The 23,362-nt window shown below is 43.8% G+C and overlaps 1 protein-coding gene across 1 annotated transcript in view; it reads right to left on the bottom strand.

Moving 5' to 3' along the window:
- Positions 1-6,789: 6,789 nt before the first annotated feature.
- The window catches only part of PPM1H (protein phosphatase, Mg2+/Mn2+ dependent 1H), a 139,207-nt gene continuing 122,634 nt past the window's right edge, over positions 6,790-23,362 (bottom strand). Inside the window, exons 7-10 of the mRNA XM_086472329.1 lie at positions 22,628-22,691; positions 20,843-20,950; positions 13,081-13,232; positions 6,790-6,937 (exon numbers count right to left, since the gene is read on the bottom strand). Coding sequence (XP_086328455.1) covers positions 6,790-6,937; positions 13,081-13,232; positions 20,843-20,950; positions 22,628-22,691 — 472 coding nt within the window. The remainder of the gene's footprint in view (positions 6,938-13,080; positions 13,233-20,842; positions 20,951-22,627; positions 22,692-23,362) is intronic.

Below are 23,362 nucleotides of genomic sequence, written 5' to 3'. Positions count from 1 at the left end.
CTCAGGAGTAAAGATCAGGGGCATTTTGACTCTTTAGAGTCCGAGAAATTACGCACTAATACACTGAAGGAAAAGAATGCAATTCTAATCTTAGGTGGCCTCAAATTCATGAAGGTTCAGAGATCTCACCTATCTAAATAATCAGTCTTAAATTGCTGCAGTAAAGATCTAATTTTTTTCTACTGCAGCTTCCTTCCTCTTCCCTTAGTATAGTATTTTGTGCCAGGGTGCTGTAGGCTATTTCTGCAGCTTCAAATTTATGATTAATTGTTCTTAAATTACTGAGTCTCCAAATCATGTGTTCTTTATCTACCTGTAGCCATGTTCTGTCTACCTTGATCATACCGCTTTTTATTAACCTTGTCCTCAAAGCACAATTTCTCCTGAAAGCATTTGTCCCTAAGAAGTTACGGCAGTCTGTTTTTTTGTTTTTTTTTTTTTTCCCAAAGTGGAGGATTCTTAAAAAAAGTCTTCGTCCTTCCTTCTAACAAGAACAGGATGTGCAATAACTTTGGTTTATATAAGCCTTCCTGGAAAACACGAGAGAAACTCTGGAATCAATAAAAGCTTCAGTGTAATAGCATAAAGCATAAAGAAGTAAACTTTTTGTGAAGGTACATTGCTCTATGAGGATACATTAAGAAGATGAAACTTCAGGTCTTGGTTTTACAGAAACTGTACAAAATACAATAAATTAGTCAGATTATTCCCTTATGTCACTTCAGTTAACTGAGTACATTCAGTAGAATACCATGAATATATTATTTGGCTAAGCACTGATTTATTGCCTACAGGAATTACAGAAACTGATGTCCAAATTTGAAGAGTTGTATCTGTTACCTAAAAAATAAAAATAACAAGCCTTACTTGACCTATGAGCTTGCACAATTCAGGGCATAAGAGATGCGAAAGGAACAGGATGATGTGGAGCAAGCTCCTTCAGGTTCAATCGCCGTGCAACAGTTCCCTGTCACTGCATGCCACCAACACTTATTTATTCAGCTGACACCAGCGAGCCAGGCAAAGCTGTGCTGAAGTTTTATTTGCACAGCAATTTTAAACTTGACACAGTGGTCGGGCTGCAGTAATAAACTGTAGGACCTGACGGGAGAGTGAGAAGAACCAGAGTGAAAGTAACACTTCTCTTTGTGCTCCCCGTTATGCTCAGTGAACACAACGGGCACATGCAGCATTTTAAAAACTGGGGTAACACCAGAACAAATGTTTCCACTGCTCTGCAAAGCGTGAGGCGAAATAGGAATGGGGAGAACCGCTTGTGCGACAGAGCAACACTTCGAAGACATGGACAGCAGATACATGCCCAGCTCTCATTCTCTTGCTGGCAACACAGCTGGGCATCGTCCGCGGTACAACACAGAGGCCAGTGTTCGCTCCTGCGTCTTCGGTACCTTCAAAAACATCTTTGGTTACCAAATAACCATGACAGCTTGCTTCATTGGAATCCATGAATTCACCCTTCCTCATTTTACTCCAACATAAACTTAGAGCAGAATTTGAGACAGTTATTCCTAAGGAACTGGGGATGAGGCAAAACTTACTCCAAGTACGTTGTCATTTCAAAAATTACACCCAATGTCTCATGCCACAGAGAGCTGATAGCTGATCACTTCGCGTAGTTCTTCACTGAGTCAGAACATGGCAACTGGCAGCCTGAGCAATGAATCACCATCTGATGGCAGCACGCAGCCCTCACAGTTATCCTACAGCTGAACTCTTCCACATCGACCCATACGCCAGCACACCTCAGAGGGATTTACTTCATTAAATCAAGAGTGAGACCTTTTGTCAGCGAATCATCCATTCCCTTGTAAAGCAGAGCGTGCTACTTGTCTGATTGTACAATTAGTAATACATGCAAAGAGACTTAAGATACTCTTCAGGACAAAGGCAGAATAATAATGGTTATAGATATATATATATAATATATAATTTAAAATTTTATTTTAAAACTTTGCGCATACACTTCTTCAGCATCCTCCTCTTTTGTTCATTGCACTGAAAAGTTTCAAAAAACACAAAATATATCCCTTTACTAAACATTTTTTGTTCTTAGGTTACAAAAAGATTAACATTTCACAGTCACAAAGCAGAAGTACATTGGTCCAAAACATCTTCCTCCAGCAGGTCCTCCATTTTTCAGGACATATAAAACCTAGACAGTTGTACAGATCCCAAAACAATGATGACTCGTCCAATGAAGGAAAGGAAAAGGTGGCAGCTATTAAAAAAAAACCCAAAACAAAACCAACCCTCAAACTAACAAAAGACACCTATGAAAGAACACCACCAGCAATGGTTAAAAAACAAAACAAAACAAACCAAACCAAAAGAATGAGAGCAGAGGTGGACAAGGACATCCTCCTTCAAGTACATCACAGGTAGAAGTACAGCAGCACAGTTACAGCATCGTTTGGTCACTCTCTCTATGGTAGCCACATCACTGTATCTTCATCTAAGACACATGGAGGAAAACTATTTACACACCAAAAATGTCGGGGAGGAACAACAACCCCACAGTTTGCAATTCATGTTTGATACAAAAATGCTGAAAGTATTTGTACATAAAATGTAAAATAAAAGCAAAACGCCGAGGCAGGAAGAAACACCGCTGATTTGCTTGCAGCGTGTAGTGTTCTTTAAAAACCTAGCAAAACTTCAAAGCCAAAATCTGCCCAAACATCAAGCACAGTTCTTCAAAAATATCCTGGAGGCATAGAGTCGACCGTACCTCATGGACCCCTCTTGTCATATTTTAACACGGAAGAAACTTGAACGTGGAACTCCACTGCTAACAGCAGACTCTGACCACTTTTCCTTTACCTTGTTAGCCCTGTTGTTGTTTAGAATTTATTAAAAAAATTCTCTCTCTCCAGCAGGAGGCCACTGAACATCGGCCCTCTCAGACACTACGCTTCTGTGTTCACGAAGGAAGAAGCATCACTGCCTTAACGTACCAGAAGATGCTTCTGTGCCTCACTTAAAGTGTAAATGAAATTTCTAACTACTTTCTTCATCAAATTAAACAAAGAAGATTCTAGGCTGTAGTGCAAGAGAAAAATGTCCGAAATGGCTGTACTACCTTCTGCAACAGTATTCACAGGAGAATAGCAGAAGCTTCTTGGTTTTGAGTTTCTAGAAGTCGGACTGGACCAGGCACCAGAAGTCAGTGTTACCCTGCGCCGTCAGCCAACCTGAGCCACAGGCATACCGCCTCCTTTCCTTGCCATTGCCCAAGGAGGGACAAGAGCTTGCCTGACTTTCTAAAGAAGCGCCTACGTCCAGGCCAGGACGCAGCACTGTGCAACAGCAATACGAATGGAGATGTAACTCGGGACGGAGGTTCCTTGCTGCTAAGGCTTGAACAGTTTTGGATACTAAGGGAACTTCACCGGTAAAAACCCACAGCGCTGCCGGCATCGGGCCGTAACTAAGATGACGTGCCAAAGATCTAAAATTTGGACGTGGTGCCTAACTTGCTCCAGTTTGGGGAGGCGAGGTGTCTGCTCCTAACTCAGCCGCTTTGCTGAGCCCTAGAGCAGCTGCAGGTCTGCACGTGGCAATATCCATCCCGTGCTGATCTGAGAAATGGTGTTGTGCACCATGGATCCTCCCTGCCATCAGTGGCTTCTAGCACTGTGACTCCCCAAATAATTCAACCCATAAAGGGAATTGGAAATGCTTTCAATTATTCCTGCTTCTCACACAATACTTCCCCAATAAAGGACTCCTGCCTCCTATTTATATGAGGCCTGGGTGTGTGTATGTATTCATACCATGCCTTGAAGCAGAGCACAAACCACAGTGCAGGCACCTAAGAAGCTCCTACTGAAAGCAGATAGACGTGAAAGCCCAAGTACTAACGCAGCGTATCAGGGATGTACCAGAGACACTCTAGGGGGGAAGCATGTAAATGCGTAACAGACACTTTGCAAAAAAGCAAACCAAAAAGCATCACAGCATAGTTTCAGTCACATGCATCTGCGTAGGAGACTTTTTATTATTCCTTAAAGTTCTCAGAATTTATTAATTGATGCTAATTGATATTAATTGCTGTACTGCCCTCTCCAGGAGAGGGGCTGACAGCTGACACAACTCGACCTGGACCCAGTCACTGCAGAGAAGCAGGCTGACTGACGGCGATACCTCAGATGAACAACGAACATCGTGGAGGCTGATCGCCGAAGCCGTACCAGCACCTGCGAGATTTTGCTCCGAGAAGCCACCAGCCAGTTTGCTCCCACCAAGTCACGCACTCTGCTAACCCATCTCTCCAGGGGTATGTTTAAAAACACCCCTGAATGAGAAGGTGCATTTTCCATTGTCTTGAAGTTTCTCTTTTAAATTTTGGCAAATGCTACACTGGAAATTTATTTCCACCACATTGTACTCAGTGGTTTTATAATGACTGGTATGTGCGTTGACACCATGTTACCAAATAATGAAGACTAACACTGCATAAGCACTGAAATATTTGACTCGGGCTTGTAGTTGGTACCAGCAAGCAGCATCTTCTGCTGTTCAGACGACTCCGCCAGAAGTGCCAGCATTAGTTTCTTTGTGATAGAGGATCTGAATTGCTAGAGGACTACACAACTGCATTTGCAAAGAGACAACAGGAGCTACACAAAGCATGAAAAGCATGTTTACAAGTTTATTAGGCCAAAAAAAAAAGTGCAAGGGAATATCTCTTGCTTAAGCTGTAAAACATATGAGGGGCCATGTGAAAAATACTCTAGACTCCAAACCTCTCTTTTCACCCAGCTGCACACAGAAAAAGAGGTAAAGGGGAAAAAAAAAAAAAACAAGGAAAGAATAGATAAAGCATGACAACACATAATCAGATATGCCATTGATTTATGCTGAAGCTCTAGAATATAAACCACCCGTGTTCCGCACAGCTTTATCACATGCAGACACTGGGGAATGCACGGAAGAGGTTTCAGGCTAACGTCATGCAGTTTGCTGCACGTTTGAGCCATTACACACTCTGCATTGCCTGCTCTCAACCTGAAACTCCTACTCGGTCTAGAGATTTAGAGCAAGGGCAGTTTAAATCCACTGAGACTGCTGCACATGTACTTCTGGATGCAATCAAATAAAGGATCTGGGTAGCTACACCGCACACACAGCGCGTGGTGTTCACACAGCACGCTGTCAATCACAGAACGGGCAAGCTCTAGGCCACGCCTGTTCAGGAGAAAGTCTGCAAAGGGCACAGCATCCTCCTCCTCCTTTGGAAAGGACACAACATTTGTGAGCTGCCTAGTCAGTGCCCTGTCTTTTGGCTGTCCAAGAAGTGCAAACCAGATGAGCAGCTCCAAAAGAATGTGGTCTGAGGCAAATTAGGTTGAACTTGGCTCCCCAGCCAATATACCTGCCTATACACTAGAACCTTCTGATTTTGTTTTTTCTTCAACTCCTGCCAATGAAGCAAGAGAGCTGCCTGTTTGAAGAACAGGCAGCCAGGTTAAGCTGCAAGTTTTCTCACTTGTTTCCCTCTTGGACTATTGCTTTCACTCTGGTAATGTTTTACTCAGATTTTCTTTATTTAAAATGGTTCATCACTGCGAAGAAAAAAAAAGCTGCTGAAGCTAGCCAAGGGCTTGTATCTATCACAGTGATCTTGTGATCCTTGACTACAGTCCTCAATACCAAGAGGACAGAAAGTTATAAACTGTCGCTTTGTGATCACCAAATCAAGCAGGCAAAGGTATACTGAGCAGTAAGTGAGGCAGGAAGAACTGAAACGACTTTTAAACAGATCACTATCTGGGTTTCCAAACTGATAATGAGAGCCATACCACCACTTCAAGTAGGAATCCAACTAAAAATACACTCAGGACCTCAAATAAATTTACTGAATCCCAACTGATGCAAAAGCTGTACGGTCAGGGATCCTTCCAACAGGATAAAGTGGGTAGAACCGTTCAATGAATGAAAATCTCTGATCCCAAAGAAACCACGGCCTCCAGGTAAACATCACATAAAGCTGAGTTTGCGTGCTCTGTATAATCATGGTATACACACAGCAGGGAATCTTGACAAGTAACTCCTCACACCAGAATAAATCTTGCCATACAGGACTGTGACCTATTTCTCCTGGACAATTTTGCAGGTGGCTGTTTTAGCTGCAGTAAACAGGCATAGTCACACTGAAAATAGTTTCAGTTTTCCTACTAAAATACAGGAGTATAGTCTACTGAAGAAGACACAGGAGAGGAAGATGAGGGTTCAAAGGATTACACAAGTTTGAAGTTGTCCATAGGTAAGTCATGAATGTGACTTTTTGAAAGAAGAAAACTCTCCAGTCTCATATATGTATATATAGGTATTTTTAAATGAGAAGTGACCCAAGTCACCTCCTGAATATTTGGGGGTAGATTTCAGGAGTCTCCTTGGCTTCTGATACCCACTTCTACTTTCACAACTGAAATGGCTCTTCCAAGCTACATAGTAAACTGAGAAAAAAAAATTAATTCCCCACCTGGAGGGACGACAGAATCCATAATATGCTAGCAGCATTTAAATCCCATTCCTGTTAAGCACCAAAACCATTTCTATAGGGAAACTGTAACCTTAAGGGTTATCTTTAATCATATACAGCGTATGTGCAGAGCCCTACCTTTCGGGCAGAAAAATACCCCTCCAGCATTAGTTTTGAATAGATTACATCAATTGCAAGTGTCCTAGTCAGATCACCAAAACCAAAGTCTCTTACAGGCCCTTCCCAAAAAGATCCCCATCCTATAAGCGCTCTTGATGCTACTTTCACGACTGTTTGTTCCCGTGTATTAAAGGGATGACGTAGACAGAGATGTCGTCTCCAGAGCCCAGCCTGTCGTTGGATATCCGCCAGCCCCGGTCCTTCAGCACTCCCCTGGCTCGCATCACCAGGTCCTGCGCCGCCAGCGTGTACCTGTGGAAAAGGCAGAATACAGCCAGGGAGTGCTCGTCTTTGTGAGGAAAGCGGGTTTTCACAGCCTGCCAGATTTACTGTGGTGAGCTACCAGTACAGGCTGCCCAGTGTTTTAGAAGCTGGCAGGAGAAACGCAAACCACAGCATACCCACAAAGCAACCCCTTCCCGTTCAGTGATGGCTCCTGCATCAGAATCTAAAGGTATTTGGCAGGCACCAATCGATCAAAAGGTCACTGGTCATTTTGGGTGCCTGGCTTCACCAGTTTTCTGAAAAATATTAAAACACTTGCCTTACCACATTGGCTTTCTAGGAGTAGTCTGAAAAACTGAGGACGCCAAATAACACTACTTGCTGTTGAAAACTACACCCTTGTTCACTGACACACCTGAAGGTAAACATGGCTCGACTACTTCAGAGACAAACTACAACAAAGTCATTTGAAAGCAAGTAATAAAGCACTAAAAATAAAATGCAAATTACACTTTAAACCACATAGACTAACTTGTCTGTGTTTCTTGACCGTAGGAATGATTATTAAATCTCTCTTATTCTGAAACTGGAAAAGGAAACCTAGAGTTAATACAGTCAGATTAAAAGAGAGTCCCACACTTCTTTAACATTTATGAGTTCAATGAAAACTATGTGAACAAGAATTGTCAAGTGCTTAATTTAGTGAAATACCAAGTTTCATGTTGCGCCAAAACTCCCAGCCTGCGCCGGGCTGAGTGGCATTGGATTTATGGGAGTTATTTTATGTCCTGAAAAAATAACAGATGCTGCCTGGGGGCAGATGGGTGTCAGAGTCCAAAAGGTGGTGCATGACAGGGCTCTGTCACGTGCTCCAATGTGTTCTCCCTTACCGTTTTACCTGCTGTTACTAAACCAACACATCTGTGTACTCTCTTGGAAGTTTCCCCTGAAAGAAATCTCATTATGGGTGAACAGCTACTTTCACATGTTTTTCTTCAACAGTTCAACACCTGGCTGAAATGTTTTGAATTTGGGTGGAGGCAAGCTTTCCTATAATTTGATAATTAAAAATTAATTCAACAGCTAAAAGACCGACAAGAGGAAAAAACCCAAACCAACAGTTCAATATTGTGTCTGCCTGCGTTTTATTTAAAGCATAAGTATCAGTCTTCAAGATGACGCGGAGCTCTATGAAGCCAAACGCCCAGGCCACCAGAAGCAAAGCACACCTCTGTAGTTTCCAGAAACCACGAAGGACAAGAAGGGTTTGCATTTCAAGACCCCCTTTTCTAGGGAGGATTCTTGGCCAGAAATGATCTGCCCAGATCCCATCTGAGGAACTAGAAAGAACAGCATCTCCATTGATCAGAAGTGTATATGGGGAAGTTTATTGAGTATCCAGGACTGTTCTAATCCCAGAGATTTTCACCATAGAATGCATTATTAAATGGTAATTTCTATCAGTAGAGACTTTATGCACCCTCTGGGGACAAAAGAAGGAACAAACCTCAATTATGTTCTGTTTTGGTGCCTTAAACTCAAATGACTCCTTTGAACGAGGAATAGATTTATCTGCTCTACTAGAAAGATTTCTTCAATGCAATGAACCAACATTTGACTGCCCCAAAGGTTTGATGTTAAACCCAAGTAATGTACAGAAGCAATGCACCTCCTGTTCCTAATGGTACTGAGTGATGAAATTTCCAGCCCTCACTAGTTTTGACAAAAGATTTATGTTTAGCAATAAGAGAAGGGCCCAAGGCATGAACTCGAACACACACGCTTGCACACACACGTGCACACTGTCCACATGTTCTGAGATCAGGTCTGTACCAACGACCTCGCGCTGTAACGGCAGGATGTAACGAGAAGCACTGTCCATACTATCCTAATGCAACATGAAGTTGTATTTTCTAAGGGGAAAAAACCCAAACATACATACTTACACTCCCCAGTTCCCAAATCCCCAAATCAGATGCAGGACTAAGGAACAAAAGGACTCCGCGTGGCAAGCAAGAAACTGGAATATTTATTCACAGCTTGTCTGATGCTGAGTGAATTTTGGCTAGAACATATTTTCCAAAGATTTCTCAGCTATTGTCAGTATTTAAGAGAAGAAAATACACATCATTCTGCGAGCAAAGTTTGCCTTCCTCCTTTTTCTAATTAACAAGGGCTCCCCACATCTAAAGAGTACAAAGGAATGAGTATTGCTCTTGATTGTGTAAAGCTTTTGCTGTTTAATGTTTGGAGAGGGCCAGATTAAAAAAAAAAAAAAAAAGGAATTTTAATAAACCAGAAATTCTCTCACGGGCAGACTGTGAAATATACAAGGAAACCAACACATCGAAGCAAAGGAAAAGGAACAGGTGAAGGCAGCAGCGAGGTAACATATTCCTCTCCTTGTGTGGAGCTGAATTGAAGTGAAGCTGTTCAACTTGGCCCTAGAGGAGATAGGGTGAGTCTCTTGTACCTGGAGATGAATAGCAGCAGCAGTCCATTACCGCATGCTTTATTCTCCAGCGCTGTGAACTTGGGATTCAGCTGTCAAGACAGCATTAGAGAACTGCTGAAGTAGTTTTAAAGTATCCACTTCCTCCTAATGAACAGCCTCGCTGGAATACAACTTTTGTGTTTTAAGAATAAATATATATGGGTTTTTTTTTCCTTCTGCTGAAGCTTTCAGTATTGATCAGTGAAAGTATTGCAGGAGAAATGGTGACAGCAGGGGAAACGTGCTGCTGTCTGAGTAGCTTCTTATCTTCTCGCACCCAGCAGAGGTGGAGCAACTCCCCAGCATCCTCATAAATCTCTAGCTAGTGCGAGAGAGAGACTGAGAGGGAACGAGAAAGGACAAGAGGGAGGATGAGAAAGAAAAGATTCCCAAGGTCAGTGGGTAAACCTTATACAGCGCAGCTGAAGGGAATGGGCAAGAGTCATGCTTCTCTATCTTCATACCTCTTCAGAGAGATGACGTATGGAAAGCAGCAGTGTGTCGCTACCACCTGTTCTTCACTCAGGGTCCCCTTCATGCTCTTGTCTGCCACAATACCCATAAGAAATGAGCTGGTTAAGAAATTAATCTCCATTCCAGCTTCTTCACTCCATCACAGCCCTCATGGAGGAACTGTTCTCTAACCAAGTCTGTGCCCATCACCTGCTGCCCAACTCCCCTGAGGCTGTGTCTGCGCGTCTGGGTGAAAACAGACCAGAGAACTTTGCTCTCCCTGCACTTGGAGATGCCCACGCACATGCTATGTTTGACAGGATTCAAAGATGTTTTTCTGTGGGTAACAAACACTTACAGTTCTGACAGTAAATACCAGCAGGAGAGAGTCCCAAGAGCATTTCAAGGGCTGTAAGCTCTTACCCATCAGGCTATAAAACGACTTCTAATTCAAATGGGAAGGGTATTGTTCCCACAAAGAGCTAATTACAGGTAAGTAGTTTAAAGCTCTAAAATCTTCCTCTCTAGCTTTTTTTGTTTTGTTTTTAAAAATATGTTGCTGTCAGGGAGTAAGCAAGCTACTGGGTCAGGTGGATCCAGGGTCTGCTCCAAAGGTAGGTTCTCCAGAAGACCACAGCCTTACCAAACCCAGAGGGCAAGTCTCATACATTCTGACAAGTTTTCTACATCCCTAGAGATTTTACATTTCTAGCTGAATTCACCTCACCACAGACTATGTCACTACACCCATCACAGAACCTGACATTTTCTGGGATAACGTTTCCTTTAAACATAACACTGATAACACGGCAAACAAGATTTTCCTGTCACTGACTAGTGAGAGGAATGAACACAGCTCCACAGTCTGAGCTGCTATGCTATTGTAAATTCATTAGTTATACCTCATTTGGACCACTGTGAAGTAATTACATAAAACCTCTCACACAGTACTTTAAACCTTTTAAATATTCTTTACAACTAAGCAGCAAGAGCAATTCCACAAAGGTAATTTTCATAAATATCATTGTAAACTATATGAGGGACTGCTCTAATTACCTTTTGCAAGCTGGCATGAGAAATGTCTCGCCGCTACTATTTGTAAGCCTCTAAATGACCTGGCACAAAGTTACTTAAAAGAACAAATTAATTTTCAGTTCAGATGTCCATTCATAGACCAGTAGGTCAAACACCAATAAATGTGTTTGTTCTAACTTGTAATACAGCAGGCCCAATTCTGGAGTGTGTGGTACTCACGCTGGCACAAACAGGGACTAATCCCCCACAATTACTGTGGTTAGACCAGCACAAACAAATCTAAATGAAACAATCTTTTTTTTCCTTTAGTGTCTCTGATTTCTATGAGTGTTTTATAACAGACGAAAAATTACTCATCTAACAAGTCGAGACTGAACAAAGAATTCTCATTCCTACTGCAGCAAACATGGTGGCCATCACCAGCTTTGGAAAGACCAAAAGGAACAAGACAGACACAACACACCCAGACTGTATTCACAACAGACAGAACCAGCGAGGAAGAGCCAACCTTTCCCAGTTACTAGATAACAATGGAGACAGAGCAGGGCAGAGGTATTACCTTTACCAGGTGCTTTTGCAAGAGGAGACTCAGGGGTGCAGAAATGAGAGCTAAAGCTCCCTAGCACTTCTGAACAGTGCTAGGGACTAACCAAAAGTACATTGGGTGGGTTATCTCCTGCTACCTTAAATTAACGGCATATATGCATAGTACAGTGCCGGATGCCCTGGAAATGCCCCTCGCTAATCCTGCCTGATCTCCTCCCAGAGGAGGACACTTCTATGTCTTGCTGAAGTAGACAGCCCTGGCTGTCATTCATACCACATCTCCTCTTCGGTGCAAGGAGGTGGGGAAGGTCAAAATATTGCAGTTGCAGCTTTGTGCTAATAATCCATTCTGCCGATGACTGAGTGCTTGCAGCAAAACCTCTTTTTGCATTCCGTGTCTGTAAGTGTCAGGGCAAGAAAATACTGCTCGTGAGTTACTCTGGAGCTGCTCTCATTTTGAAACCCCAGTGGCTGTCAGGGTGCCCGTACCCAGTTATCGTCCTTGTCTGCTGATGGAGAACAGGGCTGACCCTGTGAAGATGACCGCTTAGAATTTTGAGATGGGTTTCCCCATGTCCTTGAGAGTTGCCACATTCAAACAACTGTAACTTGAGCTCTTGCACCATCCCGTGTGTTTTCACGTGGCTGCCGAGATACCCCAGAGCTCATTTCTGAAGCTCTGCTTTCCACAGGCCAACTGAGGATGCATAAAAAGCTCTTTTCCCCACTCTCAGCTCAGGGCGAGGGCAGGAGACAGCAATGGCCAGGCCTGAATTCAGAAGCAACACACGCTTTCCTTCCTGAACAGTCCTTAGGGAAGGATAAAGCTCTTTCCACTTTCACAGTCCTCCCTTTTACAAGCGAGAGACTTCTGATCTCTAGTGTAATGTTTTAATTCATGGCGACACTAAACTTGGCAGCAGACAGACTGATGGACTCACTCGAGGCAGACAGCGCTCTAGCTAGTTGTTTGCTTGATGGTATGTTTTAAAGACAAAAACTGATCAAGTAAGAGGTGATAAAGACAGGAAAATGAAGAGGATGCGGGGTTAAAATTGTGAAATGAAGCAGAATTCAACTGAATTTATTAAATAGAGTCAGACATTCCACCTATTCTGCAAGCGCACCTGTCTTGCAGCTGGTAGCACTGAGCATCCCCTACTGTAGGTGAGTTTAAAGGTCACAGCACAACCAGCAATGAGTGGGACCCACACTGTGCAGTATTTATACACAGATACAGAGTGAGAGAGATGCTGCTGATGTCCTAGTGCGAAAAAAATCGTCAGTATTAAGGGACCACCCAGAGGAGAGTTAAGTAGAAACCTGTGACAGCTGGAGACAGAGACCTCGGCCTCCTACAGTTTCTGCAGGACCTCATACAGCAAACAAAATAGATTCCATGCCAAGACACCATGGTCCCACAACTAACCCTTTGAAGGCAGGCAATTCTGAGTTATAACAGACCTCCCATGCCCCTGCCCCAAACCCATTTGCTATAGAGGCTCCATCCAACTTATAAAAATGTCTTATTGTAAGTGTTGCATATTTACTGGATGTTACTCATATTATACTTTCTACAAAAACACGTTACCAGAAAGCGCTCTTCTGCAGAGAAGCTAGAAAATCAGGGATGAGCACAAACCTGTGGGGATCATCGGGGTCACAGTTTGGTAGAAAGTTAGTGACAGCTTCTGCTACTTCTTCATTTAACAACACATCCCAGAGTCCATCAGTAGCTAGGATCAGAACATCATCTGGCCCATGCTCGTACTGCAGGAGATCATAGACTCTCACCTAAAACAAAAAACCCAAGAGACATCCATGGAGGAGGAGACTGTCAGACCTGTTTGGGAAACGTTGCCGAGTGTGGCTGTGAGTTAGCAGGTTTGGCCAGGGCACTGAAATAACTCTCCCGCAGCACTGCTGGGGTCTGTCTCCAATTTAGCCCTCGAGATGGCAACCCTTCCCGCCCCAGTTCTGCACGGCTCGAGTGCTGACTCCAGCTGGGATGGATGCAAGCATTCCTAAGCCAGGCTGTAAAGCACTGCGCCACCCGCTGCCAGCAGCACTTGAAGCCTCCTCCGCCTAGCAGCCTGGTTTCAGCATGTGAGGCTCTTCCCTATCATTGTTAGGACTAGTCATATGGAAGCTGAATAATTTATTTGATAAATTTTTGATATTCTCTAATAAAATATTCACAAATAATTGTTTTCACTGTTTGCCCAGATCCATTTAACTCTGCCAGACAAATTGCACATTTGGAAATGCCGGTGTGGCAGAAGGCATCGCATTCACTTTTCTAGACCTGAGGCAGCTGCTGCAGTCAAGAATTATGCCTGAGCAAGTGAGCAGTTCCACGAAATGGAGAAAAACTGTTTACCTGCTCAGTTATGCGTATCTAAGGAGTTCAGTAGGTAGAGGCCGATTCAAGAACTGCACAAAAGTGAACCCCCAAGCTTATCCACACTATTAAAATGCCCACTGGCTTCACCTCGTCAGTCTGCAGCCACCTCTGTAACACTCTGCCTTTAAAACAACTTCCAATGTCCTCTTCCCAATGAGGCTGGGGAAAGCTTGGAGCAGAGGGGGCAGACAGGGGGGAGGGGGGGTGGGCAGGAGACCATCAGCTGAGCCAGAATACGAGGAAAGGTCATGGCAAGCGTTTTAAACCAAGCCTTTAATTGGGTGCAACTCTCCTTCCAGCACACACTGTATTCCAGCTGACAAACTGCCGGCGATTCCCAGGTTGCAATGGGGAGCCGTTATGAAGCACTCACAGAGCACTTTAATTACCGCAGCAAGAACCACAGTTTGAAAGAAGTGTGACAACCTTGGCAAGGCAGACAGGAGGAAACGATCATCTGTACTGAAGTTTGGAAACGGTGCACCTTGTCACGCACCCTGCTCCGGCCTTGGGCTCCACTAACAGCAGCAACAGTCAGGAAATTTGTCGGAACAAGCATTTGGCATAACTAGAAAATATGAGCTGTTTTATTCTCCCTCCTGGTGCATTCTCCCCTTAGGAACCATGGAGCAGGCAATGCACATAAAATGCCTGGACCTTTTAATGTAATTATGATTTTATGGGACTGCAACCAGCACTGGAGGGGGGGCGGGGAATCACCTAGACCTGACTGCTAATCCTTACTTGTTCGCCTTTCACTCAAAAGCACAAAAAGGTCATTTGTAAAATGTAACCTTCACTTCATTATCTAAGGTAGCAGCTGAATAAGGACTTTGCAGAGGATTAAAGTCAAGGCAAGGTACTCTCTTCATTAGAGCGTATCTTCTTATTTGGACTGAGTGAGAATACTGTTATAGAAAAGATCCCTATACGCGGCACAGCTCTCTCCTCAAGCCCATTGCACAGAAACCAGTAGCTGTCATAGCCTCTATTCCCCAAAATTTAATTCAGCCTCCAGCAGCCCAGAGTTTCAATTCAGAAATCACCAGGGTGTAGGAGGTAAGTTGGCCAACATGGCCATCAGTAAGCACCACATGTTCTAGTCAGATCTCTTGGGTACAGGAAAATACTTGAAAGAACATCAGGGTTAATGATCATGGATGCCCTCAGGAGCAAGCCCCTTGTAGGAATAACCAAGCTTTGAACATCAGCGCTGGGAAAAACACATCTACCACGGCTCTCCCACCCAGGCAAAGTACGCATTACACCCTAAGAGCCTTTTTTGCAGCTTCGGTGGGGAGAAAGGCAGGAAACCAACACCATGCATCACTGATTTGAATCCTCCCAAAATGAACAATCTTGTCTGACTGTGGAGTGGTACTGGGGCGGATAAGAAACTTGTCAAAGCTACCTGCAGCCAATCCACGGTCAAAAGGTCCAAATCCCTTGTGTAGCACAATGCTAGAGCAACACCAAGAACAGATCATTTCACCAAGAATGTGTTTAGGTTTTGGGGAGAAGAAAAAAAAATGCAATCACAGGTAATCTGGGAACAAGGTAGTTACTTCCTAGAAGCAAAAGCATTGTGAACTGAGCACGTCCAGAAAGGGGTGCTATTGAGAGCAAACTAGATGTGAGAAGAGATGCAGAGAAGGGCAGTGGGGTGATAAGGGATGCTGGACTGGTACCCAGGCTAAGGGAAAGAGAGCACCAAGGTTACAGCAGGCAAGTTTGGAGCAACTTTAGGTAAGATTCTTGTATACAAGGACCAGTTGGACATGCACCAAAATGTTCACCAAAATGCAGCTTTGTCTGCCTTCCAGTTACCATGGAAGCAACACACTAGGGCAACCATGTCCACATAATACTTAATTTTTTCTTAAGTTCTTTCTTTCTGTCTTTCCTCGGATTTCTAAAATACAGCTGTAGGTGCCCCCAGTTGCTGACCAAAATGAGTTAATTTAGAGCTGTCCAGTCTATCGTAGGTTCAGGTTATGCTCACAAACCACCTCACCCAGGCGCAGAAACAAGTCAGCTCCTAACCCGTCACTCTTCTGCTAGAAGCTTTATTCTAGCTCTTACTTGGGTCAGTGAGGGTCTCTTGCAGTAGAGACACGTGCCTTCAGCTGGACACGGAGCAGCATGACAGCAGAGCTCCCAGAGGCACACAGCTTGGGCAGCACCACCAAGGCGTGTGTAACGGATGCTCAGATCAGCAGGGCTCACTGAACATCCACTCCACACCCCCCCACGCTGTGCAACACCCCACAGCACACTTCACACACGCTGTACAGAAAAGGCGAGAGAGTGTGATACGCCAGAGTTTTGGAAAGATGAAGAGGGATCCAGGGAGTTACTTAAGTGCCTGCAACAACAAGACACCCCCCAGCCCTGCAAATCTTATGTGACCAAAAGCAGCTCATTGGCTCCAATGGAAATTACAATTATTTTTTTTTTCCTCTCAATTCCAGAGCCAACCTTCCCAAAGACTGCCTCCTTCCTGCAGCTATATTTCAGGAAACTAAACCACAGTGAGGTTTAGGCGATGTTCTGCCTGTGACATAAGTTTGTGCAAAGCTGCACACACTCCAAAACAGTCTTGCGTGGCCCTGCTGGTGCAGATGATGGTTGGCCAAACACTGGCTGGCAGTGCAGAGGTTTCCTTAACTGGTGCTGCACCCTTGGCAAAGTTCCTAGCAATCTCACCCTGAATCTTCAATCTTTCCCTCATTGCTTCTGCAGCCAGACATTAATCCTGACAGCGTCCCACAGAACTCATGACCTCTGCCCCAAATGCCTTGGGCTAATTGTGCTCTGTCCTCTGCCTCCCGTGCTGTCAGCAATTCCCCCCAGCCTACCAACCCCTTCTGTGCTGCCCTGGCAAACTTTCTCACTCTTTAACATCTCTCTGGAGCACCAGGGCAACCTTCAAAGGAGCCCAGTTTGGTCACCATACTTCTACCATCCACTGATGTCTGTCTTGATGTAGAGCAGCTGATCTGTTAACTTGCTAGACTTGACTTTAGTAATCAGAAAATGCAAAAAGCCAACTGTAAGGAAGGAGCACCAGCACCTCGGTAGCACAGACATCCAGGATAATGCTCACTGGGTTACACTCTATTTTATCCTGACTGGTACTCGCAGATCTCTGCTGATAGGCAACAGCAGATATGCACCGCTACAGCCCATAGTCACAGACAAGACTTTTCCAAGCATGCGTTATGCAGTTTGTCATGTAACGCCTTTCTTCAATCCAGATACTAGTTTCTCACACTGCTCACCTACATGCCGTCAAGAGCACTGAGAAAAACGCTCTGGGCAAGCAACGAACAAACAGGTGGGCCGGTTTTATATTTACATTTCAAATGGATCTACCCACCGGACAAAACCTGCCTTTGGCTGCCGAACAGGACCACAGCAGCTCTGCGAAGGCGCTGCAGCATGTTTGCCAGGTTTGTTTTTAAGAGGCAGCCAACGCGAGTCCCTGCGGCTTGAAAACCGTTCACAGCAGAGCGACACACGAGCCTGCGGCCACCTGAGGTGCTCCTCAGCAGCCAGCCCAGGGGGAATTTCAGCCAAACAACAGCCCGCATTCACTTGCCTGCACTATTGATCAACTCGGCTACTTCAATAAATTAAGCCCTTTCTTAATTGTATCGTCCCTTTTTATGCGCAGTGTTATCCAGTGCAGCTTCGCTGGCAAACGACGAGATCTTTCAATACCACCCTTCAAGTAATTTATATGTAAATAATAAAAAGCGGGTCCCAACACTGCTCCCTGCAGCACTCACCAATTAATCTCCTTTTAGCTTTTTACTGCCACCCTTTGTTTCCTGCCCTTTAGCCAATTTCCAGTAGACTGTGCCAACTTTCCACTTAGTCTGTAGCTTCATATCTTTTATATTAATAACCTGTGAGGCAGAACAGTTTCTCAAACGTTTTCTGAGAAATCAAAGTGCTCATGCAAGAACATCTACTGCATTTATTATTTTATTTTTCTTTTAATTCTCTGGTAGACATAACCCTGAAGGACTTCAAGCCACTAAAGTGTGATGTTTGCTTCTTGAAACCACCTTGACTCCCTTTGATCATACTGTACTTCTCTAAGTATGTGCCTTGCTTGCTCCTTTCAATGGTGTAATTCCTAAGGATTTCTCCAGAAGGCAGATGCGAATCTAAAACTGTCTCCTTTGACATGTTTGTGGAGTTGTCAGAAAGATTTTTACTAACATAATGGAATGAGAAAAATTCTCTTTCATTACCTTCTTATCATTTGCTGTGGTGGCTGGCTTTGCATTCGTCGCTAGCAAGGGCCAAACGCTGCCATCAGAGCCATACCTCTCCCCATCAAACCACTGACCTGCCATTAGAAAAATTTCAGGATGAAATTCTGCTTTTCAGCTGCAAAAAGGTGGCTCTTGCCGAGCTTTAAAAAGCAGAATTTCCTGCTGAAAGCTTTCAAATGAACTGTTCCATTATGAAAAATAAATATTTAATTCCATGCCAGACAGCCTCAGCCATGGCTTGCCCGCTTTGTGCTACTCCAGTTCATCATAAAAGGCTCAATTCTCTAGAGCTCACCAACCTGCAGAAGTCCTCCAAATCTGGTCTCGTAACAGCTGAGCCACTGAATCCTGATTACATTTGTCAGTCTTGGCTACATGACTTCTCTTCCCATAGCCTGGCACTCTATCAAAGTATCATTTCACACCACTCTCAAATTACTTTTATATGCCTGTTTCTGGATGTAGGCTCAGGCATGCTTACCTTTCCTTCAGCTCAATTTTGGTGAACATGGCATACCAGAGCTTTGTCACGCTGGAAATAAAACGTTCTGAAAACTCACCACGTTGCCCCCAACTTGGGAAAGGACACTGTAATTATGGCACAGAAACAGAAGCCAGAGGACTTGGATCCTCCCTCTGTCACGACTCACTGTGCGCCTTAATTTCCTGTGCCTCCCTTTTTCCAGGTCTGGAAACCAGACATTGTGCTTCCCTACCTCTATATAAACAATTTGAAATCCAATGCTGCACAAAGGCCAAATATGACTGCTGCTTGATGCCACTGCCTTTACTTCCAAGTGCCAAGCTTCCCAGATGGCAGCATAAAGACATTGTTTCTTAATGCTAGTTTCTGCGTAAGGTGCACTGTCCATGTGTGGACAGAGTAAGTCAGGGAAAAACCCAAGGAGATAAAGCACTGTGTCTCTCTCTGGGAAGAGAAGGAAGAGATGATTAAGAGAAGGAGGTGCAATGGAAAGCAAGTTGGAGCATGTGTTACTTCCTAATAAAATTCAAGGCTTTTTTTGCCAGGATCTCTAAATTGAGGTGGCTGGTGCTCTCCTTCCTCCTTCTGCCCTCATACGTTTGTGCTGAATTTAGCTGTGAAGGAAATGTGGAAACAAAGCCAATTTTGCTTCCCTTTTGCGAAGCAGTTAAGAGATTCTGAAACGTGGATCGCATATGAACTGGATGTCATATTCCAGAATTTGAACACGTACAGACACACTCCACACAAATCAGAAAAGCCCATGAGAAGCTTTGGTTTATACACACAGACAAATACTGCAGCAGCAATTGGCAGAGATGATACTGCTGAGATACTGTGCTGCAGCCATTACATACCCCAGAAATACTGGGTCTCAGCATGCCAGAAAGGAAAATAAATAGGTAGAATTGCATCATTTTGCTGGCATTTAACAAATCTATCACAGTGATGAGGGCAAAGCTGCTGCCTGTCTGGCTGAGGAGAACGGGAGCAGGTCCCAAGTGAGGGATACCACAGATTCAAAGAGGGGAGAGGGAAGGTACCAGATTGACAGCAAGGAAACATGAAGAAGGGGCTGTCTGTAGATCTCCCCTTTTTTTTCAGGGCCAGAATCTCTCAGCACTTTTAAAATTTTTATTTTTAAAGTCTCAAAGATGTTCTAAGCAAGATTAATTTAATAATTTGGTTCCTTCCTAGCAGAATTATGTCATCTGTGTATTTTCATTCTTGCGCACTGCTATAGCAAGCAATAAATTCAAGGTCAAATACTGGATATGGTAAAAACTCCAGCAAGCCAGTTGACAGTAGACGGCTCACAGCATTTGGGCTATGGAAGCAAAGCCTCCTGTTTTTGTGCCGTCATCAGATGTTTTGCCCTTGCTTAATATTTTATGAAAAATATGTGTCATCTGTTCCTTGATGTAGGGACAGGAATGCAGTTATAGAGGAAAAAAAAAGCAGCGAGGTTTGCATGTTCCTTGTTAACAAATACATTCAAATCCCTTTGGAAGGCTTGATATCCTTCACTGCAAGGTCTCTGGTGGTCAAAAACTGGAATTGTTTGTGGCAAGGCATGTCAAAGTGATGGAGGCATTTAAAACTACCCTTAAGACAAATACTGCATAACTGCTTTGTTATACCATCATTTGGGAATGCACACTGCCATTCCTGCCATTATTTGGTGTTTGCACAAAAGCACCACAAAGAACGGGAGGTGAAGGTGTAGACAGATGGCAGCATAAAGCACTCTTCCAACCACTCTTAGCATTTTCATGCTTAAGAGTTGATCTGGTATCGTCTGTGTAACGCAGGATACTATGCTAACATGGAAGATATCCAGTGCTTCCTTCTGGAGAACTCAGATTTACGTCAGCTTTTGTGAAGGAAGCATGATCCAGGCTTCAAGGGGAGCTGGAGTACATGAAGGTGGGGAGCGATATGTGTTGCTCACACTGAACGGCGAGGCTATGGGGTAACTGTAGACCAGGGAGTGAGAAGGCATCAATGCTCTGCCAGGGATGTGGACCAACCAGAGCCAGGGCACACAGCTGGGGAACTTAAAACATTCCTACTATGGGGATGTTACTAACATGCTGCACCTTTTGGAAGGGCAGCATGTTACCTGTATTGGACCACAGGCAGAATGGACTATTTGGGAAGAACAAAAATGAACAGTAAGTGTAACTGTTCCTCTCCCACAAATCAGACAGTTGAACCTTGGCTGCTTTACCTCAGGAGATGAGGACAGGAAAGGTTTGATGTATATATTGGAGTCGTGCACTTTCAGGTCATGGTCTCCCAGTCCTCGGGTCACTCCAATTGTTGCCATAACCCGGGCCTGGAAATAAAGAAAAGCAATGGGATCAAGTCTTTTTACATGCACTGTGTTAACAGGGAAAGAGATAAAGTTCCTACTGTGTAACTGCTACAGTTAGAGATGAATTCCCTTTTCTCTCCCAGAAACTCTAAATTTAACACAGTTAATCAGCTTCAAAGCTTTTCACACTCACATCATCTCCATTTCCCTCATCATACCAAGCTTTGTATTCATCCACATCCCAGTCTGTGTACATCCATCTTAGACTGTGACCATCTGTAAGGGACTGAGGCTATGCAAACCTAATCCAGTCATCTCACTGTCCCATGCCAGTCTACAAGAGCATTCCTTCAGCAAATTATACTGTTAGTAAACAGGTTTCATAAAAAATATGTCCCATGGACATATTGCCGTATATTCTCTCCTTGTCAAGGAAAAGTGCCAAAGGCCACCTTAAATTGCTGAACACACAGCTGACAGTGGCACTGACCACAGTGCTTTCCTCTGTGGAGACCCAGCCTAGAGCGAGTCTGCTGTTACCTCAGGTCTACCACTCCCTCCCCCAAGCACCTTCCTCTGCGACATGAGCTGTCTCCCAAGAGGTGCTGGGCTCTTCATTAATGCTTCTCCAAAGATTGACCATGCAGACAGCCTCACAAGGAACCTCGCTTTCTGCTGTCTGCACATCACTTCCCCCAAATTCCAGTTTAGCTGCAGCAGCTTCTGAACAAGACAGCTCACAGCATCAATAACAGCGAGCAACTGACTCTGTTATTTTGCCTCACTAACCCCTGGCTCCATAAGGCAGTAAGAAAGTAAATTAAAAAGATGTGCATGAAACATTTTGCAAATAATTATAAACCTAACCAAATTCAGAGATAAGCTGCAGGTCTGAACCTTCAAAACTTGGACTAATTTTGAAGAGCGTGTATTTTTGCATTGAGATAAGAACGTAATGCAGCAGGGGAGCACTATTTAGAAACACAGTGAGCATACCAATATCGGCAAACTGACACCACTGTGTCCTTATATTGATCCTATTGCTGCATCCAGCTAAGCTTGCTGGGATCAGCACTAATGATCTCACTGTTCTTAATCACAGACCTGGAAACAAAGCACACCCAAATGGAACAGTTCGTTTCTCCCTTTCAAGAAAAACTATCAGCATTCACCCATCAGAAAAATTCAACAGTGAGTTCACGTACACCAGCTGAAGAAGAGATGGTTAAGGGGTGTTATACTTTCCAGATCCTGCCCTGATCCCTCCTCTTCCTCAATTAGAGTTTTGTATCTCAGAGCACTATTAAATATCCTCCTGCTTTGTTTTCAGCAAATATGAGGTATTTTGCTACCTTCATCCAGCCTAGTTATATTTTACAAAGAAACCAGGAACATTTAAAGTCAATTATTTAAGATGGTCTCATTGTAGCCTACTTAGAATTAAAGAAAAACAAAACCAAACTGAACAGCAAATGACTACGTTTACTATAAAAATGCTTTTTAGTACGTTGAGCTCTCCCCACCGCCCCCCAGATAGGAGACTGATTTATGACAGAACCAAGATACTCTTTCAAGCTGTCAAAACGATAAAATAAAGAGATACTGAGTGGAAAACACTGGACTGCCACAGGCTAAACCGAGTGGTAAACAGCACAGAATTCCTTCTTGCTTTGGTCTGAGGAAAGCAAATGTGCTCACCTTCTTGCCTTCTCCATATATAAGGGGAAACTTCAAGTCATCTTCCTCAATGGTTTTGTATGCCCTGTGGGGGGGAGGATAAACAACATTTATAAAGCTTGCACTCAATCAGTGACCCAATGCCCTGAAACAAACAGCTGTGATTTTTAAAAAAAAAAAAAAAAAAAAAAAAAAAAATTTTTCCTAAGGACTCTGTCTTTGAACCAAGATGTAAATTTCTTTTTCTGTGGAAAGATTTTCCCTAAAGAATTAGCCATTTCACCAAAAGCAAAAGTGAACACGAGGAAATACCTAACATGCCCAGCTGCACCTATTGCTTGCAAGGAAAAAGAGACGGACTGGAATAACATCCTAATCAGGTAAGATATCGTTGGCTATGGCAGCAGCTATACCATAACACAGTGTCATAAAAAACCCCAAACCACGAACAAAAAACCCTAAACCCACCAAGAAGCTAACCAATGACAAGATTCACACCATTAACGTGAAAGGTGAGCAACGATGGGACGTGTACACAGTCAAAGTGTGAAACAGCTCTCCGATCCCGTTCTCACCTTTCAGGACTGCTTAAACCAAGACAAGCTTCATGTGCTGAAGACTCTTAGAAGGATATTTAGTGCTCATTTGACCTTGACTGCAAGAGCCAAGGTTGTCAGAGATTTCATGTTTCACAGCAGCTTTCCCATGGCCACGAGACAAGAGAAGTAAATGCTCATGCTCTGATTCTGTTTACCG

Source organism: Leptosomus discolor, chromosome 1 (assembly GCF_034619465.1).
Source record: "Leptosomus discolor isolate bLepDis1 chromosome 1, bLepDis1.hap2, whole genome shotgun sequence".
Taxonomy (NCBI): domain Eukaryota; kingdom Metazoa; phylum Chordata; class Aves; order Leptosomiformes; family Leptosomidae; genus Leptosomus; species Leptosomus discolor.
This window is presented reverse-complemented; position numbering and strand designations above follow the sequence as displayed.